This window comes from Fulvia fulva, chromosome 2, assembly GCF_020509005.1.
Source record: "Fulvia fulva chromosome 2, complete sequence".
Taxonomy (NCBI): Eukaryota; Fungi; Ascomycota; class Dothideomycetes; order Mycosphaerellales; family Mycosphaerellaceae; genus Fulvia; species Fulvia fulva.
This window is the reverse complement of record NC_063013.1, coordinates 6116786-6139584: the sequence shown is the minus strand read 5'-3', so window position 1 is coordinate 6139584 and position 22799 is coordinate 6116786. Positions and strand designations below refer to the sequence as shown.

General features: G+C 53.2%; 11 protein-coding genes across 11 annotated transcripts; 5 read left to right on the top strand and 6 right to left on the bottom strand.

The window, feature by feature from the left end:
• Nucleotides 1-626: 626 nt before the first annotated feature.
• CLAFUR5_03612 (uncharacterized protein) lies at nt 627-2596 on the bottom strand (the record flags this gene model as incomplete). The annotated part of the gene is made up of 2 exons (XM_047902760.1): nt 627-1693; nt 1744-2596. The coding sequence occupies 2 exons, from the start codon at nt 2594-2596 to the stop codon at nt 627-629; spliced, it is 1920 nt and encodes a 639-aa protein (XP_047758858.1).
• Nucleotides 2597-5078: 2482 nt separating this feature from the next.
• Nucleotides 5079-5680, top strand: CLAFUR5_03611 (uncharacterized protein; the record flags this gene model as incomplete). The annotated part of the gene is made up of 3 exons (XM_047902759.1): nt 5079-5327; nt 5383-5480; nt 5530-5680. The coding sequence occupies 3 exons, from the start codon at nt 5079-5081 to the stop codon at nt 5678-5680; spliced, it is 498 nt and encodes a 165-aa protein (XP_047758861.1).
• Nucleotides 5681-8294: 2614 nt separating this feature from the next.
• Nucleotides 8295-8708, top strand: CLAFUR5_03610 (uncharacterized protein; the record flags this gene model as incomplete). The annotated part of the gene is made up of 1 exon (XM_047902758.1): nt 8295-8708. One exon carries the CDS (start codon nt 8295-8297, stop codon nt 8706-8708), a length of 414 nt encoding a protein of 137 aa, XP_047758860.1.
• A 155-nt stretch (nt 8709-8863) lies between these two features.
• Nucleotides 8864-9783, bottom strand: CLAFUR5_03609 (Membrane-associated progesterone-binding protein 4; the record flags this gene model as incomplete). The annotated part of the gene is made up of 2 exons (XM_047902757.1): nt 8864-9502; nt 9553-9783. 2 exons carry the CDS (start codon nt 9781-9783, stop codon nt 8864-8866), a joined length of 870 nt encoding a protein of 289 aa, XP_047758652.1.
• Nucleotides 9784-10163: 380 nt separating this feature from the next.
• CLAFUR5_03608 (Pyridoxamine 5'-phosphate oxidase family protein ustO) lies at nt 10164-11105 on the bottom strand (the record flags this gene model as incomplete). Its single annotated transcript, XM_047902756.1, has 3 exons — nt 10164-10485; nt 10540-10774; nt 10823-11105. The coding sequence occupies 3 exons, from the start codon at nt 11103-11105 to the stop codon at nt 10164-10166; spliced, it is 840 nt and encodes a 279-aa protein (XP_047757610.1).
• Nucleotides 11106-11867: 762 nt separating this feature from the next.
• On the top strand, nt 11868-13187 carry CLAFUR5_03607 (putative glucan 1,3-beta-glucosidase A; the record flags this gene model as incomplete). Its single annotated transcript, XM_047902755.1, has 1 exon — nt 11868-13187. One exon carries the CDS (start codon nt 11868-11870, stop codon nt 13185-13187), a length of 1320 nt encoding a protein of 439 aa, XP_047758665.1.
• Nucleotides 13188-13408: 221 nt separating this feature from the next.
• CLAFUR5_03606 (uncharacterized protein) lies at nt 13409-13883 on the top strand (the record flags this gene model as incomplete). Its single annotated transcript, XM_047902754.1, has 2 exons — nt 13409-13465; nt 13527-13883. The coding sequence occupies 2 exons, from the start codon at nt 13409-13411 to the stop codon at nt 13881-13883; spliced, it is 414 nt and encodes a 137-aa protein (XP_047758666.1).
• A 505-nt stretch (nt 13884-14388) lies between these two features.
• Nucleotides 14389-14917, bottom strand: CLAFUR5_03605 (Ubiquitin-conjugating enzyme E2 16; the record flags this gene model as incomplete). The annotated part of the gene is made up of 2 exons (XM_047902753.1): nt 14389-14711; nt 14773-14917. 2 exons carry the CDS (start codon nt 14915-14917, stop codon nt 14389-14391), a joined length of 468 nt encoding a protein of 155 aa, XP_047758664.1.
• Nucleotides 14918-15351: 434 nt separating this feature from the next.
• CLAFUR5_03604 (putative mannosyl-oligosaccharide glucosidase) lies at nt 15352-17861 on the bottom strand (the record flags this gene model as incomplete). The annotated part of the gene is made up of 2 exons (XM_047902752.1): nt 15352-17078; nt 17138-17861. The coding sequence occupies 2 exons, from the start codon at nt 17859-17861 to the stop codon at nt 15352-15354; spliced, it is 2451 nt and encodes an 816-aa protein (XP_047758649.1).
• A 242-nt stretch (nt 17862-18103) lies between these two features.
• On the top strand, nt 18104-18913 carry CLAFUR5_03603 (Multiple myeloma tumor-associated protein 2; the record flags this gene model as incomplete). Its single annotated transcript, XM_047902751.1, has 2 exons — nt 18104-18636; nt 18754-18913. 2 exons carry the CDS (start codon nt 18104-18106, stop codon nt 18911-18913), a joined length of 693 nt encoding a protein of 230 aa, XP_047758061.1.
• A 1306-nt stretch (nt 18914-20219) lies between these two features.
• On the bottom strand, nt 20220-21341 carry CLAFUR5_03602 (uncharacterized protein; the record flags this gene model as incomplete). The annotated part of the gene is made up of 1 exon (XM_047902750.1): nt 20220-21341. One exon carries the CDS (start codon nt 21339-21341, stop codon nt 20220-20222), a length of 1122 nt encoding a protein of 373 aa, XP_047758648.1.
• Between the last annotated feature and the right edge of the window lie 1458 nt (nt 21342-22799).

The window sequence follows — 22799 nt, the reverse complement described above, 5'->3', positions numbered from 1 at the left end:
TCTCGAGACAGCCACTCCTTATCAACACATCAAACCTCCACCCCATCGCATGCCGTCTATTCTACCATCGTCAGCACAACACCACCACACCAGTAGTACTTCCAAGCTGTATCTGAGGGGCAGCGTGGCAGACGCGTCAAGCGGCCGAATCGAATCTCAACCTCACCTGTTCCTGACTGAAGCGACGCATCATAGCGCATGAAACTCCCACGCGCCCATCAATCGCAATCATTCACATGCCCAGTCTCTTTCCTATATGCAAAGTAGCTCAATATCTACGCGCGTGCCCTCTTTCCTGCCATCCATCCCGCCCGTGCGCTCTCTATGCACCCCACGGCTCATGCCTGAGCTCTCCAACCAACCAACCAACCAACCAGTTTAGACCAACCAAAAAGGGTATCGGCAAATGTGCACTTCGGTCACGTCGCCTTCCCCCTCCCCATCCGTAAATCACAAGATCGAATCTGTCCGACCACACCCACCTACGAGGTGTCGTGTCTGTGACTGATTCTGTCACAGCCGCAGTGAACCGCGTGAAACGTTCCACAACGACCCGAGTCGGGAGATCCCCGTGAAGCCAAGAATATATCACAGCTGAGGGATCTGCATGTACAGGATGAGGTAGCTCAAGTGCTGAACACTGGAGCTTTGACCAGGACTGAGCGACCTCGCACTGAAACGCCAATGCCTGCAGCCATGCGCACACGAGGCGGTGCATCTTCCTTGATATCCTGTGAGCTGCCAGGTCGTGTCAAGCTGCTCGAGCTACCAGCAGCTCCAGCGTGCTTGCCTTGGGCTTTGTGGCCCTTGCTTGTCCCGGTAAGTGCGCTGAGCATGCTTCTCTTCTTAGATGGCTGCTCAGCGTTGCTATTTTCGTTCATGTCTGTAACGTCGCTGGTCGCACTCTTCATGGATGCTCGTTCCGCTGCATCGTCGGCAACCGATGTTGTCAGCGGTGGAATGCCGGATTCTGACTTCATCTGATCGTTCATGACACTGTATCCTGGCATGAAGTACTCGATGACGACATCTCTGCTCTCTAGAGGTAGATGTATGGCGATGCTGACCACGAGCTCGATGATCATATGGACGCCGCCTTCAAGATCTGACGGCGGCGGGTCTTGGAGGTGTACTGCGAGTGCAGAGCACAAGTTCTCCTTCAGCGTGTCAATGAGCTTTTGCCGGTTCTCTGGGCATGTAGGGGATCGGAGCGACTCTTGCAATCCCTCCAGAGTAGCCAGTCTCCAGTTCACGACCTTCGAAGTAAGGTACTCTTCTTCCTCTGCTGTTTGCGAGATGGGTGCGAACTTGCGAATGTTCTTCTGTACACTCTTGAGCTGTGTTGACAGCACAGGTTCGAGATCCGGGTGGAAGTACTTGTCAAACACTTCCTCCACTAGCCAACAAGAAATGAATGCTCTTCCCGCAGCAGTCATTTCCTGCTTGCCAGTAGCAACGGCATCTCTGTTGACAGAATTCACCAGCCATTGTGGTATGCTCTTCCAGCTCTTGCGAATGCTGAAGGCGAGTTGCGCTACGAGACCGTCAAGACGATTGAAGCGGGTGGTGTACTCGCTATCGTCCAGCGAGGTCTTTGATTGAGACAATCGTTGATGTGCAAGGCTGTTCTGTAGTTGCTTGACTTGATCTTCCTTCTCAAAGTAGTACTTCTTCACCTTGGTATACTTCTCGCCTATGGTCATGTCAGCAAATCATACCGGTGAAATGCAAAGGTCGCCTTACGAAGTTCTTTATGATCCTTCACTAGATGAGCGACATCCTCCTCGCTCATCTCATCGCCTTGCAACTGTGCAGGCTGCGGCGTACCTGTGCTTCTGGTGACTTCGCCCTGCTGTGCCTGCTGAGCGTTACCGCTCTTATAAGGCCCACCCTGGCTGCCAGGTGGCACTGTTGACGAGTTGAAAGCCGGCACTTGGCCACCTTGGGTAGAGTGTGAACCTTCTCGTGATGTCAGGCCGTTGTGTACACTCTGACGGTTGTTTATATTGCCTTGCCGAAGCGCCTTTGGGCCGGGTATCTGGCCATTGTTCGACATGGCTGATTCGTCGCCTGGCTGCGAAAAGCTGCGTGACTGAGTCAGCGCCGGACGGGAGTGGTCCTGCGAGAATTGAGCTTCAGGCGGCGAGTACTGGCCAGCATGTGATTGCTGATTGTCTTGCGAGTAAGCTCTTGAAGTGTTGTTGGATGACGGTGTCTGGATCGCGAGGCCCACATTCGGCAGGTTTGCTGGGGCCGTGCGGGACGCTTGATAACCGACACTTGACTGTTGTGCAGGATGCGGCTGAGACTGTTGGTGGTGCAGGGGTTGCTGTGGCTGAGCATCCTGGTTTGAGTATTGTGCGCCCGTATTGTATGCCGTCTGCTCGGAGCTGCCACTACTTGTCGACGAGCCCCGATTCAATGGAGGTGACAAGACACCATGTCCGCCCTGTCTTTGCTCTCGAAATCCCTGCTCGGTGTTCAACCGTTGCAGGCGTCGTTGTGACCAGCGATCCAGCGCAACTTGCGGACCCCCCGTACTGGAGTCCGAGCTTATTTTGCGGTCGACGGGGTTGTGTTGTGACCCGGCGCTCATGGGCGCTGAATGGGCGGCGGCGGAGGGGTGGGCGACGAGGTACGAGGCGTTGCTCGAGAGATAATCCGTCTCGACGTGCTCCTCGACAGGAGAGGGAAATTGCGCAAGGTCCCGTGACCGAGCTGGCGTGGCGGTAGTGGCAGTCGGCGATGGTTGATCCTCGGGTACGGAGCGCTGATGCGGGTAGGGGTAGGTAGGGTGTCGCGCGGAGGGTGACGATCTGGCGTCGTGACGAAGGACTGTACTTGAGCGCGAGAGGCCACCGGGGTGATGCAGGGACGGCGAGGGCTGCCCAATGTCGTCGGGCGAGTATGCAGCAGCGGACGTGAGGTCAGTGCCGGTTGTTGTGCCTGCCCGAGCAATCGGGGGACGGTCTATTTCAGGCGCTTTTAGCCTGCGTGCTATCGCAGCCGGAATGGTACACTATTACCTCCTCCAGCGGCCGCGAATGTACAGACGTTGGAACGTTCGTGGACCGACAGGCTGCGGCCCAGCGTCGTGGTACGGGCAGGACTCGTGGACGACTGCTGTGTGTACGGTGGCACGGGTGGGGGCTGCGTCTGGTGCTGTGGTCGTTGGCGCTGGTCGTGCGCAGACGGGATATCGGTAAGGCTGTCAGTGGATGCTCTCTCGTTTCTTGGGTCGAGCTCTCAGAGAACATGTGCAAGGATCAGAAGAACCCTGAGCGGCGGCCGATGTGCTGAGTGGGCACGAGCGGACGACGCTGAGACCCCCTCTGCACGCTTGGGCAGTATTGATGGATGGTCGGATGGCCCGTCGACAACGGGCATTGGAGGCAGGTCAGAACTCACCCGGCTGCTGGACGTCAGAGAACCACGAGTTGATGTGCGAGCTCTTCCGCTGTCGGTGGGAGAAGAACGATCGCATTGGCTTCAGCTGCTGCCGCTTCTTCGCCAAACAAAAACAGTCGCCGTAGTCAGCAAGGTGGGCCTATGCGAGCAGCAGTCTCAGACTCTCAGCATCGACCGTAGCGATACACTGTCCGCGGAACATATGATACGACTGGAAAAGAAAGAGAAACGCTTGCTTGCTTTCTCTTCCTTTCTCACCCAAGTGCTCAAGATGACATGCACGCGGGCCCTGCTGTGCGTGCTGTGATGCTGCCCTTGGTGCGTCCGCCACAGCCGTCAACCTAGGAGGTACAGGGCTACATGAGTACCTATCACGCTGCTTTGCGCGTAGTTGAAGGGCAAAATCGATCATGCTGTTTTTTGTGTTGTGATGCCTCGTATGCAGCTCGCATTGCTGCTGAGAAGCGCGTTCGCCATCGACTATCGATTTCAGTAGCAACAGCGTGCCTGCGTGTCCTCGACCGTTGCTTTATTGATTGAGAGCTGCCCTGAACGCTGCTCGAGGGGCTTACCTAGACACCGATAACTCTCCACTTCCTATATATAGCACTTTTGAGAGTCCCCATAATTCTGGCGGGACATTCGAATTGCAACTTCGCTTCCCGACCTCCATCAAGTACACTGCCAGGTGATTACACCAGTAGTTCAGGAGAAGCCTGCTGCAATACTGGAGGCAGTCAGTGCTACGCTGAAATGTCGCTCGAGCGGAAACCCATCAGTCCCTTTATCCGAATACAGCCGCAACGAGTACCTTTCGGATACGACCGTGCATCGCCCACGAGCGCGTTATGACGATGGATTTGCGCTCCGAAGTGAAGATCGCTGAGCTGGAAGACTAGTAAAGGACCCTGCGGCCGTGTGGGTCTGGTGTCAATTACGCTGTGTGGACATCCACATCATCTTCCACAGCGAGACACAGTGTCTATGAGCCCCCCGTCCAACGGCCGTCTCGCCCGCAGACTCCCTAAAGTAATCCACTGCATGATTGAAATAGCGGACACGCCCGTATACTAATCGGGTCTACCCCTTTATATCTACTCGTAGCTTAGTACAGCGACTAGTACGTCGTTTTAGTACCTATAGGTCGAGGTCGGCTAAACGACGGAGACAACTATTAGGGCAATATAAGGCTAGTACATGACGATTGTAACGATTCAGCTATGGACCCGGTTCCCGTTGCTTGCCATGTCTCTCTCACGAAGGCTGTAAAGGTCACGAAATGCACGTCTGCTATACCGGATTCCTGTTGGGTTATGCCGCCGTACTAAGCCCTTGTTGGACGAGCAGTGCACAAGGCTTTCATCAGTAGCGTAGAGAGTCCCGCACTCCTCCTGAGATCATGACATTAACGGTGCCATGCCTGTTAGCAAGCTTTAAGTGCCAACTGCTGTCGTCTCGACCTGCAACCCCTTCCTTGCCTAGTATCGTACCGCGACGGCACGCTTCCCTAATTTGTCCTCTGTTTCTTCTCTCACACAACACTTGAGACGACATCGGGACAGCATTACTCAAGCGATCCCTTACCCTCGTTGCAGCATATAAGAAGAACGACAGCCTTTCTCTGGTCCAAAGTTAGGACAAGTTAATCAACAACCACATCTACAGTCACTATGCGCGTCATCTCTCTGATCAGCAGCCTTGCAGTGCTCGGCGCCACTGCTTCTGCAAATCTTCAAGCGAGGGCCGAGCTGTCAGAGAGCCCAGATCTCGAGATCACATCGCTGGTCATCGACAAGGTGGAAGGCGGCAACTTGACGATCTCCTTCCAACTGTACAACCCAGACACTCTGTCAGGCAACAACGCAACATGCAACGGCACCTGGTTATCAACAACAGAAGGCAACCCGCAAGAAGACTACGTAGGTCGAAGAGCTCAGTGAACTGGTGCAGAGCAGAAACACTAATCCATCGCAGGAGCTCTGCGGTGACACGAAGTTGGCCTGGGGCTTCGACGCCTACACTGATGTCAACGACTTCATCCTCAACATCGAGGACCGCTTCACAGATCCTGCGTACGTCTTCTCAACGGTTCCTTTGCGATATCAGCTAACGAACAACCAGAGTCGGCAAGCCACCATACGACCAGGTAACAGTCTTCGGCGTCGTAACCTTCAACGACACCAACCTCGAGTGTGAAGCCATGGGTGACGCCACCTGCAAGTCCAAGAAGGACACCGTCGTCGAAGCACCAATCTATGCAACCACCGCTTAGATCGGCTCGTTCAGTCCGTATTCAGCGATAGGAGTTATCGCAATACCACGGCCTTGGATCTCCCGGTGGACAAGGGTGGTACAGTAAGGGTCGTACCTGCATGCATGGCAGGCTTCCATGCTAAGCAGATCAGGTCTGCACAGCATTGTGCTGTGCTTGTACGAGTTGGTAGAGGCCACTTGAGAGGCTATGATGAATATGGCAGCATCATCATCAGCGCATGCGACACTGCGTCACCAATCACCAAGACAATGATGTATAACGTGCTTCACCACCAAGCGGGCCACACCACCGAGCGGGCCACTTTTGCCAAGAACTGTACCACTTCCACAGATACAGCTATGCAACCACCATTACAGCGTGTATTGTCTTCAAACGAGGCCAAACTGACCTTAGCTGTCCAGGCCACGAAACGCGACGCGACAATCACGAATCGACTTGCTGCAAAGGTATACGACGCGTCTCGAACTACACTAGGGTATCGATTGAATAGACGACCTCCTCGGGGTGACTGCGAGCCCAATTCGAAGAAGCTTACAGAGCTAGAAGAGAGGGTGATACTTGAGTACATACTCGAGCTGGATCTTAGAGGTTTCCCGCCATCAAAGGCTAGTGTACGAGCAATGGCCGATTCATTGCTACAAGAGAAGGGTCTCAAGCCCGCTGGTCTTAATTGGACAGACAGGTTCATTGGGCGGCATCGTGAGCTAAAGGTTCGCATGACACGTGGATACGATCGTTAGCGAGCCCTGATAGAAGATCTAGACGTTATCGAGAAGTGGTTCTTGCTTGTGCGTAATATGAAGGAGAAGTATGGCATCCTTAACCAGGACACCTACAACTTCGACGAGACAGGGTTCATGATAGGTGTCATTACGTCTCAGAGCGTCGTTGCGGGTTCAGAAAGGCGTGGTGGAAAGAGGAAGGTCGTTCAACAGGGCAATAGAGAATGGGCAATAGTGATTGAGACCATCTATGTAGACGGAACAGCGCTCCCACCCTACGTCATCCTTACAGGCAAACAGCACATCAGTACCTGGTACCAAGACGGCAACTTGGGTCCAGACTGGACAATCGGGCTAACAGAGAACGGCTGGACTAACAATGAGTTCGGTATACGGTAGCTAGAGCATTTCTAGAAGCATACTGTAGCTCGTACGACTAGGGCATAGAGACTACTCATTATCGATGGCTACGAGAGCCATAACTCGAAGGCATTCCAGAATCTGTACAAGGAATACAAGATCTTGGCCCTATGTATGCCATCGCACGCCTCGCACTTACTCTAGCCATTGGATGTGGGTTGCTATTCGCCTTTAAAGAAGGCATACGGTGCTTAGCTCTCGGGCTTAGCACGCTAGCGCATCACTTATATCGACCAAGTAGAGTTCCTACGCGCCTTCTAGGCAGCCCATGACGCTGTATTTAGACAGGAGAACATCCTATCGAGCTTCAGAGGCGCTGGTTTGGTTCCATTCAATCTATAGGTAGTGATAGACAAGCTTGATGTCAAGCTACGTACGCTAACCCCTCTAGCTCCGGACTCTACCCCTTAGGAGTCGAAGACACTACGAACTGTAAAGGAATTCGACTCTCAATCGACACTAGTAACGAACAAAATGCGTGCCCGGGCAGGTTCATCGCCAAACTCGTTATAGGAAGGGGTACATCAGCTTGTGAAAGGGAGTAGAGAGATAGCGCATCAGATGGCTCTTATACGAAGCGAGATCAGTGAGCTACGCAAGTCTAACGAGGCCCTTACATAGCGGAAAGCACGAAAGCGCAAGTACATTTAGTCTAGAGGGTCTCTAACCTTCGGTGAGGCGTCGCAATTGATACCTCCAGAGGATACTAGGAGGCAGGAAGTGAGTAGAGAGTCGCTAGATAGTGTTCGGCTAGCACTAAGGCTACGACGCTGCAAGCGATGTGGCGAGTCGGGGCATAACGTACGCACCTGTCAAGTAGACTTGCTAGATAGCGAAGAATCTGAAGAGGAATTGTCCTCCTAGTAACGATTCTGTAGGATGTCGTCGTGTTAAGATCCCGTCGCAATCAAAGTGGAAGTGGTACAGTTCTTGGCAAAAGTGGCCCGCTCGGTGGTGAAGCACGTTATTTCACTTAGCAAAGTATGCTAGCATCATGGGATGACACTCATTTAAGCTTGTTTGTACAGTAAAAGTCTGAGATCGTGTTTGGGTTGCCGAAGCCAGACCCGCGGAACGCGAACGTCTCGACCAACGAAAGTTTTGAGCAGGCACGAGTCGCACGACTCGGATGATATTGTCAACGATGCAACTCTTGAGTCAAACGACGATGTAAAGGATTCGTCGTGCGCAACCGCTCGCGTGGCGAAAGCAAAGAGTCACATGGCCACCTCACGTTGACTCATACCATCCACGCCCAACATTCCAGAAAAACTTCAAAGGCAGCCACGCCCAACCAAGGAAAACACATCATCCAGGTCACACTTCGCTATCGCGTACCATCGGCATTGCGAGATCGGCTATGAGTGTTCCGGAGTCGTCGTGTCATGTTCGCGTCTGGTCCATAACATGTAACTGCTCATCATCATCAACACCGAACATCTAAACCCAACCATAAACCACACTCCCTCATGAATTCGACGACTTTCATTACAGTACCCGCACACCACACCATGCCCCAGAAACAAAATAGAAAACGCATCAGGCACAGACCTATGCGCAGCAAGAGACGAGATTCTACATTCCCTACCCAGCGAGCCGGTCTGCAAAGTAGCAGTCAAACTTCGCTTTCTTCAGTTAACGCGATGTTGCCGAAATGGCCTTCGCCACCTTGGAATACGTTTACTGGCATTCCTATCAACACCAAACACTTCTTCTTCTCAAGGCCTAGGTTTCTCAGGCAAGAGAGCGCCGCTTCGAGAGATAGGCGCATTTTTGGCGGCGTGGAGGATGATCTGGAGTCTGCGAAGGAGTTGTGTGGGCCTATGTTGGATGTGGTTCTTGGGCTGTTCAATGGGGTCGATTTTGATGATTCTTTGTGTTGAGCGCATGGATGAGTGTCCATGGAGAAGGGCTCCAGGGTGCGCGACGAAACAACGATTTCCAGCTTCACGAACCAGAATGACCGCGACGATACGCTTCATGTTCTGCAGTCGATCTTTCATGATGGCGGAATGTATTATATGCAAGAAGTCTCCTCTCAAAGTTCATTGTGCTCAGCACTACTGCTGTCCACATCTTCAATGGGCACAGCATTCCGTATCTTCGTGCTGTCCAGCTCCTGCTTCTTGACCAGCTCCGCTCTCTGATCCTTCTTGTACACCTTCTCACTGTCAAACTGCGCCTTCGGCCTCTTCTTCTCCGCGCTCTCACAAAGCGGCTTGATCGGCATCATATTCAACCCTACTCCCTCTTTCCTCTTGACATACCCAACTTCAAAGTAGTCCTTCCCCGTCTCCCCTCTGAAGACCTTCGCCCAATGCCCTATCGCCTTGTCCACCTCCTTCAGCCCATTACCAACCATCTCATACCTATACAACCTTTCCTGCCGCGAGAGATTCTCATCGCTCTTCTCAGTCCAGTGCTCGACGTCTTTCGGGACAAAGGTCCACTCCACGCCGCGTAGATCTGCGTTCGCATCGTCTTTGAAGCAGCCGGTGACGAAGCCGCGGGCTGCGTCGCGGCCAGCGAAGATGTTGTACATGCCGCCAGGGCCGTAGATTCGTGGGTTTGAGGTTACGTCGTAGATTGTGCCGTTGAGAGCGAGGTAGATGGGGAGGGATTCATCTTCGCCGTTGTAGGCAGCTAGTTGCCATTCTTCGAGCATGACGGGCGGTCTCTGGAGCGGAAATCAGGAATATGTCAGCAGTATGAGTGTTATGATCATACCAGCTTTGCTACCAGCGCTCTCGGTCTTGTCCACCATGCGTTGTGGTTCCAGAAGATGTTGCCATTGATGAAGTAGCTCAATAGGCTGCTGATCAACAGCAAGCCGAAGACGATTCGGAAGCCGTCCAGTATGCTGAAGCTCGTGATGGGCTCTTCATTCTTGCTACTGCCATCTACATCTGGCCTTTTGGCATTAGAAGGCTCTTTGATATCAGGGCCGACATCACCCATGGTGTCCGATGATATGTGCTAGTTGTTGCTCTCGAAAGTCGCAGTCGACTGATTTCGGTCAAGGCGAACTTCGGTCACTTGCGATCCAACGGGACTTGCGGATCCGTCTATTCGCACAATATCGTAATGTAACGCACTTCAAGGACAGATGTTCAGACATGACGATACGACAGCGAAATGGTGGATGCAAAGGGAAGGGTAAGATCGAAGCAGGGTTGTTCCAGAATAGCTGTCGCGCTACTGCGCGTGTGCAGCAGACGCCTAATGCCCACAGCGCCTGCTGGACTGTCTCCTCCTTACAACTTCGACTTGCTTTGCTTCATCAACAACTTTTGGTCAACGTACGAAGGTTAAAGCGAGATCGACTTGGAAACATTTCTTCACAACAATAGCGTACTGAACCTCCGTCGCTGGGTCTCCACAAACATCGGACCATAAATGGCGACAGCCATACCTACAACGAAGGCCAACAATACCATCATCAGCACGCTTGTCAGCTGCACTCGTGTTGTCTTCAACATCACCAACTGGTGTCGAAGCTGAGCGCTAAGCTTGAATGACTTAGGTCCATAAGGAGCAGCAGGCGCCCATGGACCAACGAACTTGACAATCGGCTCGACATTCTCTTTGGTGGCACAGTCGAGACCTCTCTGCACTGCCGGAAGTCCATCGATACTCCATGCATTCTTATACGCCCAGTATCTGTTGCGCTGATCAGCATCTCCTGGGACACATCAAGACTTGAACTCCACTGACCTGTCTGGCGACTCCATCGACTTCCCACTCTCGAAGCTTTCCTTCTTCTTCTCGAAGACTTGGTTCAAGGTCTTTCGATAGTCTTTGAACTCGAAGAACGGCACAGAGAAGCCGCAGGAACTTCCAACCTGGTGTACATCGACGATGATGATCGAGCGGGTGGCATCAATGGTCTGGATGGACTGCTCTGCTACGAACTTGTCGAAGGCAGCCGAATGGCGCTCTAGAACTCTGCCTTCTAACGATCAGCACGCATGCTGACCTGGGTTGTGCAAGCACTTACCATGACCCCAGAGGCGCACGATCCGTGGTGCACCGTCGAAGGCGTTGAGCATGATAGTAATCCTGCCATTCTCTCGCAAGTGGCTGATGGTCTCACAGCCACTTCCACTAAGGTCCATATACCAGAATGTGGACTTGTCTACCAACCCGAAATACTCTCCACCTTTCGGCGAAACATTGACATGGCCTTTAGCCGACAAAGGCGCGGTGGCGACCCATATCATGCGCTGCTTGAGGATCCATTCGTAGATGTTATCAGGTATGTCTTCGTAGAATGCGCCCATTTTGACAACGTTGTGTCGTTGGAAATGTCATGGCATTTGCGAAGTGTTCATTGGGAAGATGCTCAAGATGTAGGGCGTGACACGTGATGACTCCGCCGAAGTCGGCCGATCCTGGAGAGAGCACATATCACCTACTGGCAGCTACTCAGTCCTTCGCCTTCATTTATTTCCGGCATGCAACTTGACTGTGGGAGCCCTCCTTGGTGCACAATGCAAACGACGCGCTCACATGCGTCGAAACAGTACTTGCTACGAACACACCAAGCTTACGGCATCAGTCCATGGACCTGAACAACAGACCTAGACGTCAAAGTGATCAACACCAGCACCAAGGACCCATCGTCTCAGAAGCTTCGACGTGACGAAGCATGCAAGAGCTGTCCGCATTTCGTGGCTGCTGTATGAGACCGAGGGACCCAGACACAGCCGCGTGTCTGAGCATCTGCCCATGTCCGCGAGATGAACTTGCAGGTGGCCTATATCTGCTGGCGCTCGCGTGTTGTTGTAGACGCATGCGAGATGAGTTGTGCTTTGCTTTGCACGGGACAGTCTCGCGGACTTGCTGACCACGCTCAGTTCCTTGCGCGCTTGTGCCGCAGTCCACTCCTGAGGGCTTCATTCTTGAAGACAACATGCTTGAGCCCACAGCACTAACCGCACATCATTCTGCATCGCTAGCAATTCTGCAGTACATAGCCGCACCGACTGATCACGCCACATGGTCCTTATTGGCAGACCAGTCCCGCAGACACCGCATTACCAATGAAGATACCATTGCTGGCTTTCTTTGCGTTTGCAACACTCTTCTTTGCGACCTCTGCTTTCCCAGCACAGCATGACATCAAGCATGGATTACATCACGTTCTTGATGGTCACCCGACGAACAACTCAGGCTACCCTAAGTCAAGCTTGCACAACACCACGCTGCCAGATGTCATCCGTGGCGTCAACATCGGCAACTGGCTCATCCTCGAAAAGTGGATGGGCTCTACTATCTTCGAAGGCAACAATGCAACAGATCAATATACGTTCGACTGCACTAACGATGCCGAATCGAAGATCAAGTCCCATTGGGAGACCTTCTTCACGGAGAAAGATGTGAAAAAGATTGCCTCCTGGGGAATCAACAGTCTTCGTATTCCAATCGGCTACTGGGCCTTTTCGAACGACACTACGCCGTACATCAGGGGTGCTGATGCTTACCTTGAGAAGGCCATCCAATGGGCACGAAAGTATCATCTCAAGGTACTGGTCGACTGCCACGGTTCGCCAGGAAGCCAGAACGGCTTCGACAATAGCGGTCGCTCTGGGCAGGTCAAGTGGCAGAGTGGAGGCAACATGGCGAAAAGCATAGAGGTGCTGAAGGCCATGGCGAGAAAGTATGGTGCGAAAGAGTACGCAGATGTGGTATTTGGCATCGAGCTTGTCAATGAGCCGATCTCATGGGGTCAGAACAACTTCAACCTCACACGAAATTGGGCGCAGAAGGCTTACCATGCTGTGAAAGAGGTCGCGACGAATGGAGACTTGATCGTCGTGATGCACGATAGCTTCCGGGGCCCTCCGAGCTGGACAGCAGTCGGTGCCAGTCTTAACGGCAACGTGACCAAACACAAGGTTAAATTCGCCATCGACACGCACCTCTACCAGAACATGGTAGCGAACGACTCATCCCTGGATCAGACTCAACACATCGCCAAAGCATGTGCCTGGAAACATACAGAGCTTCTCCCGGCTTCATCGAACCTGCCAGTCTTCGTAGGCGAGTTCAGCGCCGCGACGAATATATGCGTCAACCCAGATGGTTCAACTGTAGCTGGCAGCGAGTGCTCTTGGGATGGCTGCCAATGCTCCTCGAACGTTCCTATCGAACACTGGAGGCAGCCTTTGGTCGAGGTCACGAGAAAGTTCTTGGAGGCGGAGCTTGATGCTTTTGAGCACAGTGCAAGAGGGTGGTTCTTGTGGTCGTATAAGGCGCCGGGTGGATGGGGCATGGAGAATCTCGTGAGGTATGGTGTTGTTGGTGGGAAGGTTACTGATAGGATGTATCATGGGCAGTGTGACTTCACTGCAACTCACTGAGGTTCGGCGCGATAGGCGGTAAAGGCCCAGTCAGGCGATGGATGATGCATTCGATCAAGTTCACTTCGGTCGGTTAATCACATACACCGCACTCCATTTCACCTTTGCCATAATACTTGATCTTACTGTTTAGGTGACATTTGCCTCTGCGACACCAATCAACACCAAACACAACCAATTCAAACCAAACCACCAACCTGACAGCCTTGGACCACGTCACAATGGGGCAAGCTTTGAGCAGATTGATTACCGCCTGTCAGAATTATGCATATCTCAAGGTATGTCTTGGATCACATCCACCGCTCAAATTCACATGTTCCATCTAACCTGTCGTCACAGCACACTCCAAAGCCACACCCTGCCGAACAACCAGATCCCAGTGGTAAATGCCATCTCCTGAGCTTGCCACCGGAGCTTCGGAATCTGATCTATCGCATCGTGCTTGTGAGCGGAAGCCCAGTCGACATGATGACGCTCAAAGCAGCTTCAGACTCCGACTGTGAAACAGGTGAGGGCAAAGACGAGCACGAAACCACAAACATCCTCGCAAGCGCCGGCGATCCGCCGCTGGCACAAACATGCCACGCCATCGAACAAGAGACACTGAGCATCTACTACGGCGAGAACGTCTTCCGCTCGGAGCCTCTCGACATATCTCCGTCCTGGAGCACTTCAGCCTATGGAGACAGGTCATGAGCGAGGGGCTGCTCTATTTAGGCAGCGAGAGACGAGAGCTTCTGAGAGAACGTTGAGATTACGATCGGATGTCAGCCGCATCCTTGGCTTCTCCAACCAGAAGCTGCAAGGTCGAGCAGGAAGGCCATCAGATCTATCGAGGCATGGCTCAAGAAGAAGGCTCCAGAGCTGGAAGTGGGTGTGGTCTCGTTTGTGAAGCATGATGACACGAGCGAGGAGCTTTGGTCTGAGATCTTCGATGGAGAGGACGATGAAGAAGGAGAGGAGAGCGACGACGCAGGAGCCGTGGAGAGTGAGAACGAGACTGACGATGAAGATTAGGAGCGAGCCTACCCGATAGATCGGCCGAGCGTGCTCCTAACATTGTCTCACAGCTTCCTGCATTTGCTTTCAGCCATACCTAGCTCCTCCAAGCGTGCTGTTCCTGCAATATTATACCACCAAGAGTACACATCCACACTCTTCCTCCTCATCTCACAGAGTCCTGCACCGTCACTCAGTCCCTTCACCTATCCCCCATCGCCAAAACCCTCGTGTAAAACCTCACCAGCCCCTCGGCCGCGACCCAATCTCCTCCCCTGTACAGTCTCGCAATATCCACATTCAACGGACTCTCCGGCTCACCGCCCGCACTCAGCAACTGCGAAACGGCCTCCAGCGAGGTGACAACCCCATACGCAGGCGTCCAGCTCGTCTTCAACAAGTCTAAACAAATCTCTCCAGTCTTGAAGTTGACGTTAGGATGGCAGATCGGAGTCTGGAATCGAATCTCAGGCGCGGTGTTGGGGTAGGTCGGGGGGATGGAGATGGTGAGATGCCATAGGCCGCCTGTAACATCACTGTCAGCTCCAACTCCAACGATACCTCTGAAGATGAGGCGGCATCATACCTTCATAAGCCGTCCCCTCCGGCCCCTTCAACGTCGCAACAAGATGAAACAGATCCTCGTCACTCTGTGGTTCCAATCGCGTCAGCGCAGAGGACGGGGAACGACGAAACGCATCAAGCTCTTTGATGAGCCGCTTCGTGGCCATTTCTATCTGTACATCGTAGTAATTTGGATAGCTCCAGATGGGGTCGTGGAAGAGAGTGCTGGTGGGTAGGAAGGTACGACGGCGGAGGCCGTTCAGCGGTAGCGACATGATGCGCGGCGCGCCGAGGTGTCGGTTAAACTTTCTAGGTCTTAGTCATCTCGTCGATGAAGACGACGACTTGGTCGTCGGGTTGCGTTCTTTCTTGATCATGATGGTCGTGGTATGGTGGTACTGTGAGGGTCATACGATCACGTCGTACTTCGTTGTACTGGGTGTGAGCTTGAGCTCGTGGTATGGATTCATTGGTTTGCGAGAGTGGTACGTGGTAGCACCTCCACGAGCCGTTGTCAAACGTGCCGTGTCTTGTTGTGAAGCACAAGGTAGATGCTCTGCATTCATCTCTATATCATATGCTACAAAGGCTAAGTATCAGCTCACAGCTCATCATGCCCTCCGCCCTTCTTCTCGACCCTAATCTTCTCGGGCATCGCCATGATCTTGACGACTAAGCTCGTCCATCCCGTAAAGTGCTGCGTCCTTTGACCAGCGCCTGTCTCTGGGTTATATTGCTCCCAGGCAAAGCCAGTCTCGAGCCATGACCTGTATACCGTGTCCACCAAGTTCTTTCTCAGTGATCGGTACATGGTTGCAGCTTGCTTCTGATGCGCTCCGGGCTGCTGTGCGGTGTTGTATAGCTCCTTGACAATCAGGTAGTTCATGTTCATCCACACGGGACTTCTCCAGTAGTTCTCGTCAGTACCATAGAGTTCGTCCTTGGCACTCAAGCTGCGGATACCGTGAGGACTCCAGAGTTCCTCTTCATTCTTGATCAGGTCCAGGATGTCCTTCAAGTGCTCGTTGTCTGGTCCCACGTTGCCAGTGATGAATGGGAATATGCTGATGTAGCCCTTGTGGCATACATGGACACTCTCCTCGTAGTCATCCACAGTGGCATCGCAGTATGTCTTGTGCTCCTTGGACCAGTGGAGATCGTCAATGTTTCGGCGAATTGCTTCTGCGATCTTGCCGTACTTGGCCTCATCATCGGTTTCGCCCAAAAAGCCAGCAATGCGGTGGATGTTGCGGCTCATAAGTCCCATCCAGCTGATGAGGTCAACGTTAAGCTCACCTGGATGAGGTGGCTGTCCACGAGGGTAGTCGTCGAGGCCGGAAGTGAGGATGTGTCGAGGTGTCCTGCCTCTCCAGCGGTACGCCTCTTTCGAGTTGAAGGCTTCACGGTCATACGACTTGATATCACCCCATTGTGTCTTGCGATACCACTCGAAGTTGCGTTGCAGGAGCGGGTACAGCTGCTGCAGCCACGCTTTGACAGATTCTGGGGTCGCGAGGGTGTTTGTGCCAACCTTGTGCTCGAGCGCTGCACCAGATCCAGCCTTGCCGACGATCTTGTCGACCAGAGCCTCTAATGCGATGAAGAGCGTCGGCGGGTTGGCATAGTGCGGGTACTGTACCTGGAACTCTGCCGGCACCTTGCTTCGTGCTTCAGAGCCCAAGATCTGCTCACGAGGGATCCATCCATCATCATCCATAGTATTGAACCAGGAGCTCAGGATTTGCATGACGACCTCTGCGTCCCAGTCCAGGATTGGTAGCAGATGGAAGCCTTCGTCCCATAAGAAACCTCGAGGGAAGAATGGCCGTGAAGGTACGGAAGTGAACAGCTCGTAAGGTCCTTCGAGCTTCTGTTGGTTGCGTTGACGCGCTTCCTCAGCTTCCTGCCAAAAGCCTTCATTTTCCTCCTCGTACTCGGGTGCATATGAACGATCAATGACTTGGTCGCCGTGGAAGTATCCAATACCGCCGATGAGGTTGCTGAAAAGCGACTTGCTGAAGACGTCGTACTTGGAGTCCGTGAAAGGAGTCTCAGGCTTGTGCACTGCCGGGTATCTCTTGTCGAAGCCCGCTGCCATCTCCTTGATCGCTTTGTTGAAATCTTCCGCAGTCTTTTGCTCTGCATCAGCAGCCGTGTAGAACACATCGAATTCGAATGCTCCTTCAAACACTTTCTGCACCAGATGCATGTTGCCTTGCCCTGGCTTGTTCTCGATAGTGTATGTCTGCCACGGCGGTGGCATCTTCTCTTGGGTATATTCTTCGATGTATGCATCGATGACAGTCTTCATAGACCTGAAGAGAAGTGCTGCATGAAAGAAGTGTCAGAGAGAGTGTGAGATAAGAGATGGGCTGTGATTGACCTACGCTTGGTTTGCCAGAGTGCTTCCTCTTGGACTTGTTGAGAATGCACAAAAGTACGATCTAACGGCTTGGCCTTATCTGAAGGGTGTTTATGCCGTGGGTGGCTCTTGGACGTGCCCTTTGTAATGGTGAGTTTGAACTCGCCCAGATCTTGGGTCTGTCCGTCGAAGACCACATCACCGGCATATCCCAACTCTTCAGCACCTTCTGCCTCTTGAGGCTCGACAGTTCCAAGCCCCTCAGCTCCCACCGCAAAGAAAACGGCGTATCTGCCATCGCCTCCTCCGGTGCTGAATTGGTTGTCCTCAAGCAATGACCCGTCTGTCCTTGGTGTGCCCCGGATCCTGGCAGCCCAACCACCACGGCCCTCGTCAAACTTGACGAACGTCGTCTCTAGATCCAGACCGTTGCCCTTGTCCTTGATTGTTTGTATCCCTCCCGTCCTGGGATCATACTTGTCCCAGCCATAGCCATCGATCTCGTGCTGCTCGCATGTGTATCTCGTGTTGCCTTGGACGGATACGAAGTCTTCGACTCGCGCCCACAAAAGGCCAGCCAGGAGCGACTTGGGCACTCTCGGTCTGACACCAAAGTAGAGATTCGGCCTGTACGGTCCCCACAGCAAGCTGTCGTTGGACGCTTTGCTGAAGATGACCGGCTCCTCGGCGACTGCCAGAACAGCGCATGCTGCACTAAGCAATTGGACAAGACCCCAATGCTTGCCCATTGTATGATACAGGAAAGAAGGAGCTGAACCAGAGCTTCTTCCTCCACATGTCCAGAGAGTGGAAGACACGTTTTGGCACACGCAACGCAATACCTGATGAGCTTTGACCCCGTACCTGCAGCACGCCCCGAACCTTCTTTTCTGGTGGGGCTGAAGCTTGTCACTTTCATGAGCTAGACCTTCACCCCGACATCAACATCTTGTACGGCTTTCAACTGCCTCCAAGGCACACTGCAACAACGATGGACCTCCTCCAAACAGTCCGCAAAGAAGGCTCCCGTGGCGGAGTCAACTTCTCCTGGGATGATGTCAAGTCCTCCCAGCACCGCGAGAACTACCTCGGCCACTCATTGATGGCACCAGTTGGCCGCTGGCAACAGAACAAAGATCTCAACTGGTATGCGAAAGCCGAAGACGCGGAACTGACACCCGAGGAGCGAGCGGCGAGAGAAGCCGAGAGGAAGCGCGCGGAGCTGCGAAAAGTGAAAGAAGCAGAGGAAGATGCCATGGCAAAAGCGCTTGGCTTGCCGGTGCCGGATCGGACGAACGCGAACAATGAGCCGTTGGGAGAGAGCAAAGTCACACAGCGAGAGGTCAACAAGGCGTTGAAGGAGGCTTTGGCGGACGATGAGGAAGATGCGAACCGAGCGGTGGGACTTGGAGACAAGGAGAAGGAGAGGAAGAGTAGGCACAAGGATGAGCGGAAAAGGCACAGAAGTCGCGATAGGAGACGCGATCGACATGATGAGGACCGAGGCCACAAGAAGAGACGAAGGTCAAGATTAAGATCGAGAGACGGCGATAGGGACCGACGGCATAGAGATAGGCACAGTCACCAGGATCGCTCACGATCACGGTCGAGAGATAGGCGCGATCGCTCAGGCGACAGAAGCAGGCGAGATCGATCAAGAAGCAGAGACAGACACAGTCAGCGCCATCGACGACGAAGCTACGACGACAGGCCGCGGAGTCGAGATAGGGATAGGAAGCAAGACAGAAGCCGCTCGAGGTCGCCGTACTCGGAGAGGAAGCGACGTAGGGATGATCGATGAGAAGTATTACAGCTTCAGAGCTCTCAAACTACGCATGCCTAAAGCTCATACATGGACCTGGATCAATATTCGTCCTGCGCTCAACAGAGCCCTGCAATTCGCCTTGGTAGAGAACGTGAAAGAAATTTTGCTCCAGCTATCGCAGTCAAAGAGCAGATGGCATGGGAACGATCAATGAGCCGGTCCGCAACAGCATCTTGCCAAGTAAATCCCAGGCCAAGAACACCGAGATCCGTGAGGAACCGTGAGATGGCTATACGCAGATGCGTGACAGCATCGAACGTTCCTTGAACGAGCTACGCGACCGAGCCGTCATGGCTGTATATTAGTCTTCAGCGGGTACCTGGTTGAATCTGCGGACTCGCTCCAACTCTCTATCCAAGCTTGACCAGCGTCTCACAGTTCTGCTCCGTAGAGTTCTCAACGAGGTCCTCATCCAGCTCAACCTCACCCTTGGGATACAACACAATAAGAATACTGCCTCAGTATAGAAAAGCACCAAGACACTGTCCATGCTCGATCTCCGCCTCGACCTCTACTCCTGGATTGTACTTGATCCTATCGCTGTCCATCCGAGTCGTGCGCTCGAGTAGTCGAGTCGCCAAAGCCGAACGACATGGTAGGTGGTCCGAACGACATGTTGGCGGCCGTGTCTGTAAGAGTTGGGAAACTTGTATGTCTATGCCAGAGTAGCGAGAACTGTGCAGGTCTCGGTCGTATTCGTGTGTTGACGTCCGGTCAATCTAAAGCGCACAAGTGTTGTGTAGCAGGAAATGCGAATTGCGTGTTGCTTCGAGGTGCAGAAAGGAAAGAAAAAGGGTCGAGCCCGTTCTTATAAGCAATTGCGAAGGGAGTGGATGCTCGATCACGTGTTGCGGTGTTATGTGTTGCACATTCACGTGCTTTAGTGCACGGCCCACCGGTTGCCGAAAGTATCGAACAGTAGCGCAAGAACATTGTTCCGGTCTATAGACCGAACTGCCCAAGGGCTGGCGACAGAGGATTTCGCCGGCATGGGTGTCGATTTCGGTTCTAAACAGCTGCCAAAAAGACGCATGATCGTGGACTAAACATGCGGCGACGCGGTGTAAGCTCGAATACATCGGTACGACTCCGCTAGCGGGCTACACGCCAGCGTGTTCAAGCAAGAGCCTTCACTTCAATGATTTGTTCCAGCACTCGGCGGGGGAAAACTTTGTCAACAGCGCTCGGCCTCCCAGCACCAGGTCGCCAGTCATAGGCGAGCAACGAAGCTTTATCATAGCACAATTCCGCCAAACATGTAGTCGTCGCAATGCCCCGCTATTCAACGAATGGGCAGCGTGAAGGTGGCTGTAGCTTGGGTGCTGGCCTGCTCTTCCTCCTCCGGGTCCTCTTCGAACAGAGACTTGAGATCGTCGTCAATTTCGACCTCCTTCGTGACTTTCTCTGGCTTGTGACGCTTTGCAGTTGGAGCTGGCGCCACCTCGTCTAGCCCCATATCTCCATCTTCATCAGCGATATCTTCGTCGAACTCATCCGCAGTACGCTTACGAGAGAAGTTCGAGGCTGTCTGCGTCGGCGCGTCTGGAATCACCTCGTCCTCCCCGTCCTCTTCAGCGACTTCGGGTACAGTGTGCATTGCGGCATCGGCCTTTGCCTGCATACACTGACGACACTCGAAGGCTTTACCACCTCGCCAGGCGTTGTAGTCGGCCTTCTTGGAGCTCTCACGCACCATGGTGTTGTCATTGTAGTGCCTACCACTCTTGCAGCCAAGTCCGAAGCAGCCAGGGTGGAATGGAACATTGCAAGTGGTGCACAGAACCATGTTCTCGATGGAAATTGACTGGCACTTGCAGAACACCTCCGCGATAGCTGGCTCCGTTGTGAACGGCTTGCACAACTTCGCAAACCGGTGATGGACCCCGTGATCGTGGTTGCCTCCCGTGTAACACTGCTCGCAAAAGACATAGTCCGGGCAGTCGAAGCACTTGTAGTGGACAGCCTTGATCCTTGTCCCACAAGACTCGCAGTTGTCGATGAGGACAGCCCTATGGTCCACGGGCTTTGTGTCTTCGTTGAACTTTGGAATTTCGAGGTTGTCGTGGTCGGTATTGGCCTCGTGCGCCACGGCGTGTGCTTCGCGCTGTTGCTCACGCAAGAGCTCCATGCTTTCAGTGGTCATATTTCCGAGGCCGCTCATCACTCTAGAGGCGTCCCACTTCTCGTCCATCTCAGCCTGTGTCAGCAGTCGATTGCCAACCTTTGGTCTGACTCCTGGACCGCTGAATCTCATGATAGCATCGCGAGCTGGGTCGTTCTGCAGCTCTGCGTTGATGGCAGCAGCTGCATCTTCGAGTACTGGCTTCTTCGCGACCATCGGAATCTTGAAGACACGAGGGTTCGGCGACCGACTCCGCTTGCGTTGGAGCCCTCGCTGCCTCATGTTGAGGACAGGTCTTCCACGTCCTGTCATACCAGTGCTCGCAAGTTCCAGCATCGTCATCTCCTGCTTCTCTGCCACACGCGCAGCATCGGCTGCCGAGTCTCGTCCATAGACATGACTGAGGTCGCACTTGCGAGTGCGAGGTTGGACGATGCGGTGCGTTCTCACATCTCTCCGTGGCGCTAGGACCTTCGCTCTTGCCTGAAAGTCTGGATGTGGACAGGCAAAAGAGGAGCTCCCAGGCTTGCTCTCCGCTTCGGTGGACGGCTTGCAGTTCGAGCCGCATACCACGATTTTCGAGGTGACAATATCGTGGCCGCAGATCAGATGGTGATGATGTGGATGTTCCAAGAATGGCTTTTGGAAGCACTCAGTCTGATATGCGTCTCCAATGGGGGTCGAGGGCGCGTCTCGATGTGTTTTCGGCCTCGACGAACAAGGACCCTGCTTGTGGTTGCATCGCTCCTGTTGGTGTTGATGCCATCATACTCCAAGTGAGGGTTCGTCGCGCTGAACGGCCTTGAACAAAGTGGCAAATGTCTCAAGCGTGGTTATGCAGCCCAAATCCAGTGAGTCGTATGCCTTGCAAGTGTGGTATGCCGTTGGCGGTTGGAGTCAAGTCGGTTGAGTTTACACAATTGCCGGAGAACTGCTTCGAGATGGAAACGGACGGAAGAGAAACTGTCGAGCGCATCCTAATAAACCAAGATCAAGAAGGGAATGCTCGACCACGCCTTGCTGTGTTATGTGTTGTAGATTCACCACATTCACATGCTTGTATGCACGGCCCAAGCAACGCCGGGACGTGCCGAGCTTGACAGGCATTGCGCTCTCTACAGTCCTGGGCATAGTTTTTACAACCCCTGTATTTACGCTAACCCCTTCCGGCTATCCATGTTCATCTCAGAAGGTGTTGCTACCTTCAATCTCACTATCAAGAATGGGCCAAGCTCACACCTGAGGACATACAACGTATATGCAAGAGTATGCGAGAACGCTGCGAGGCAGTAATAGCCAACAATGGAGGACACACCAGGTGGTGAGCTACGCCACCAGTGGATACATCCTTCCTAATGAGGAAAGGTGGAAGAACAGGGATTGTAAAACCTATGCCCAGGACTGTAGGCAACAGGCAACGGCCCCTGCCGCTTAACGTTCACAGAGTCGATCATTCTCCGACTTCGACCTTGCCACCTCACAAAGCCTGTATACAGAAAGTTGGACCGTATATACCGCGGATCATGACAGCTGCCCTTACCGCACATCGATAGCAAGAGAGCGCTATATACTCAACACAGTACAGCTGCCTCTGTCTCTGCCGCCCGCTACGCGCAAGACATACATACGCCACACCATCCACTTCAGGCAATTCATCGATTGCTTTGTCTCACAAGACTTTGACTATTGTCTCAGACGGCAATTCTTTGTGAGAAGGTCTATTCTGATCTCTGCCGTCGC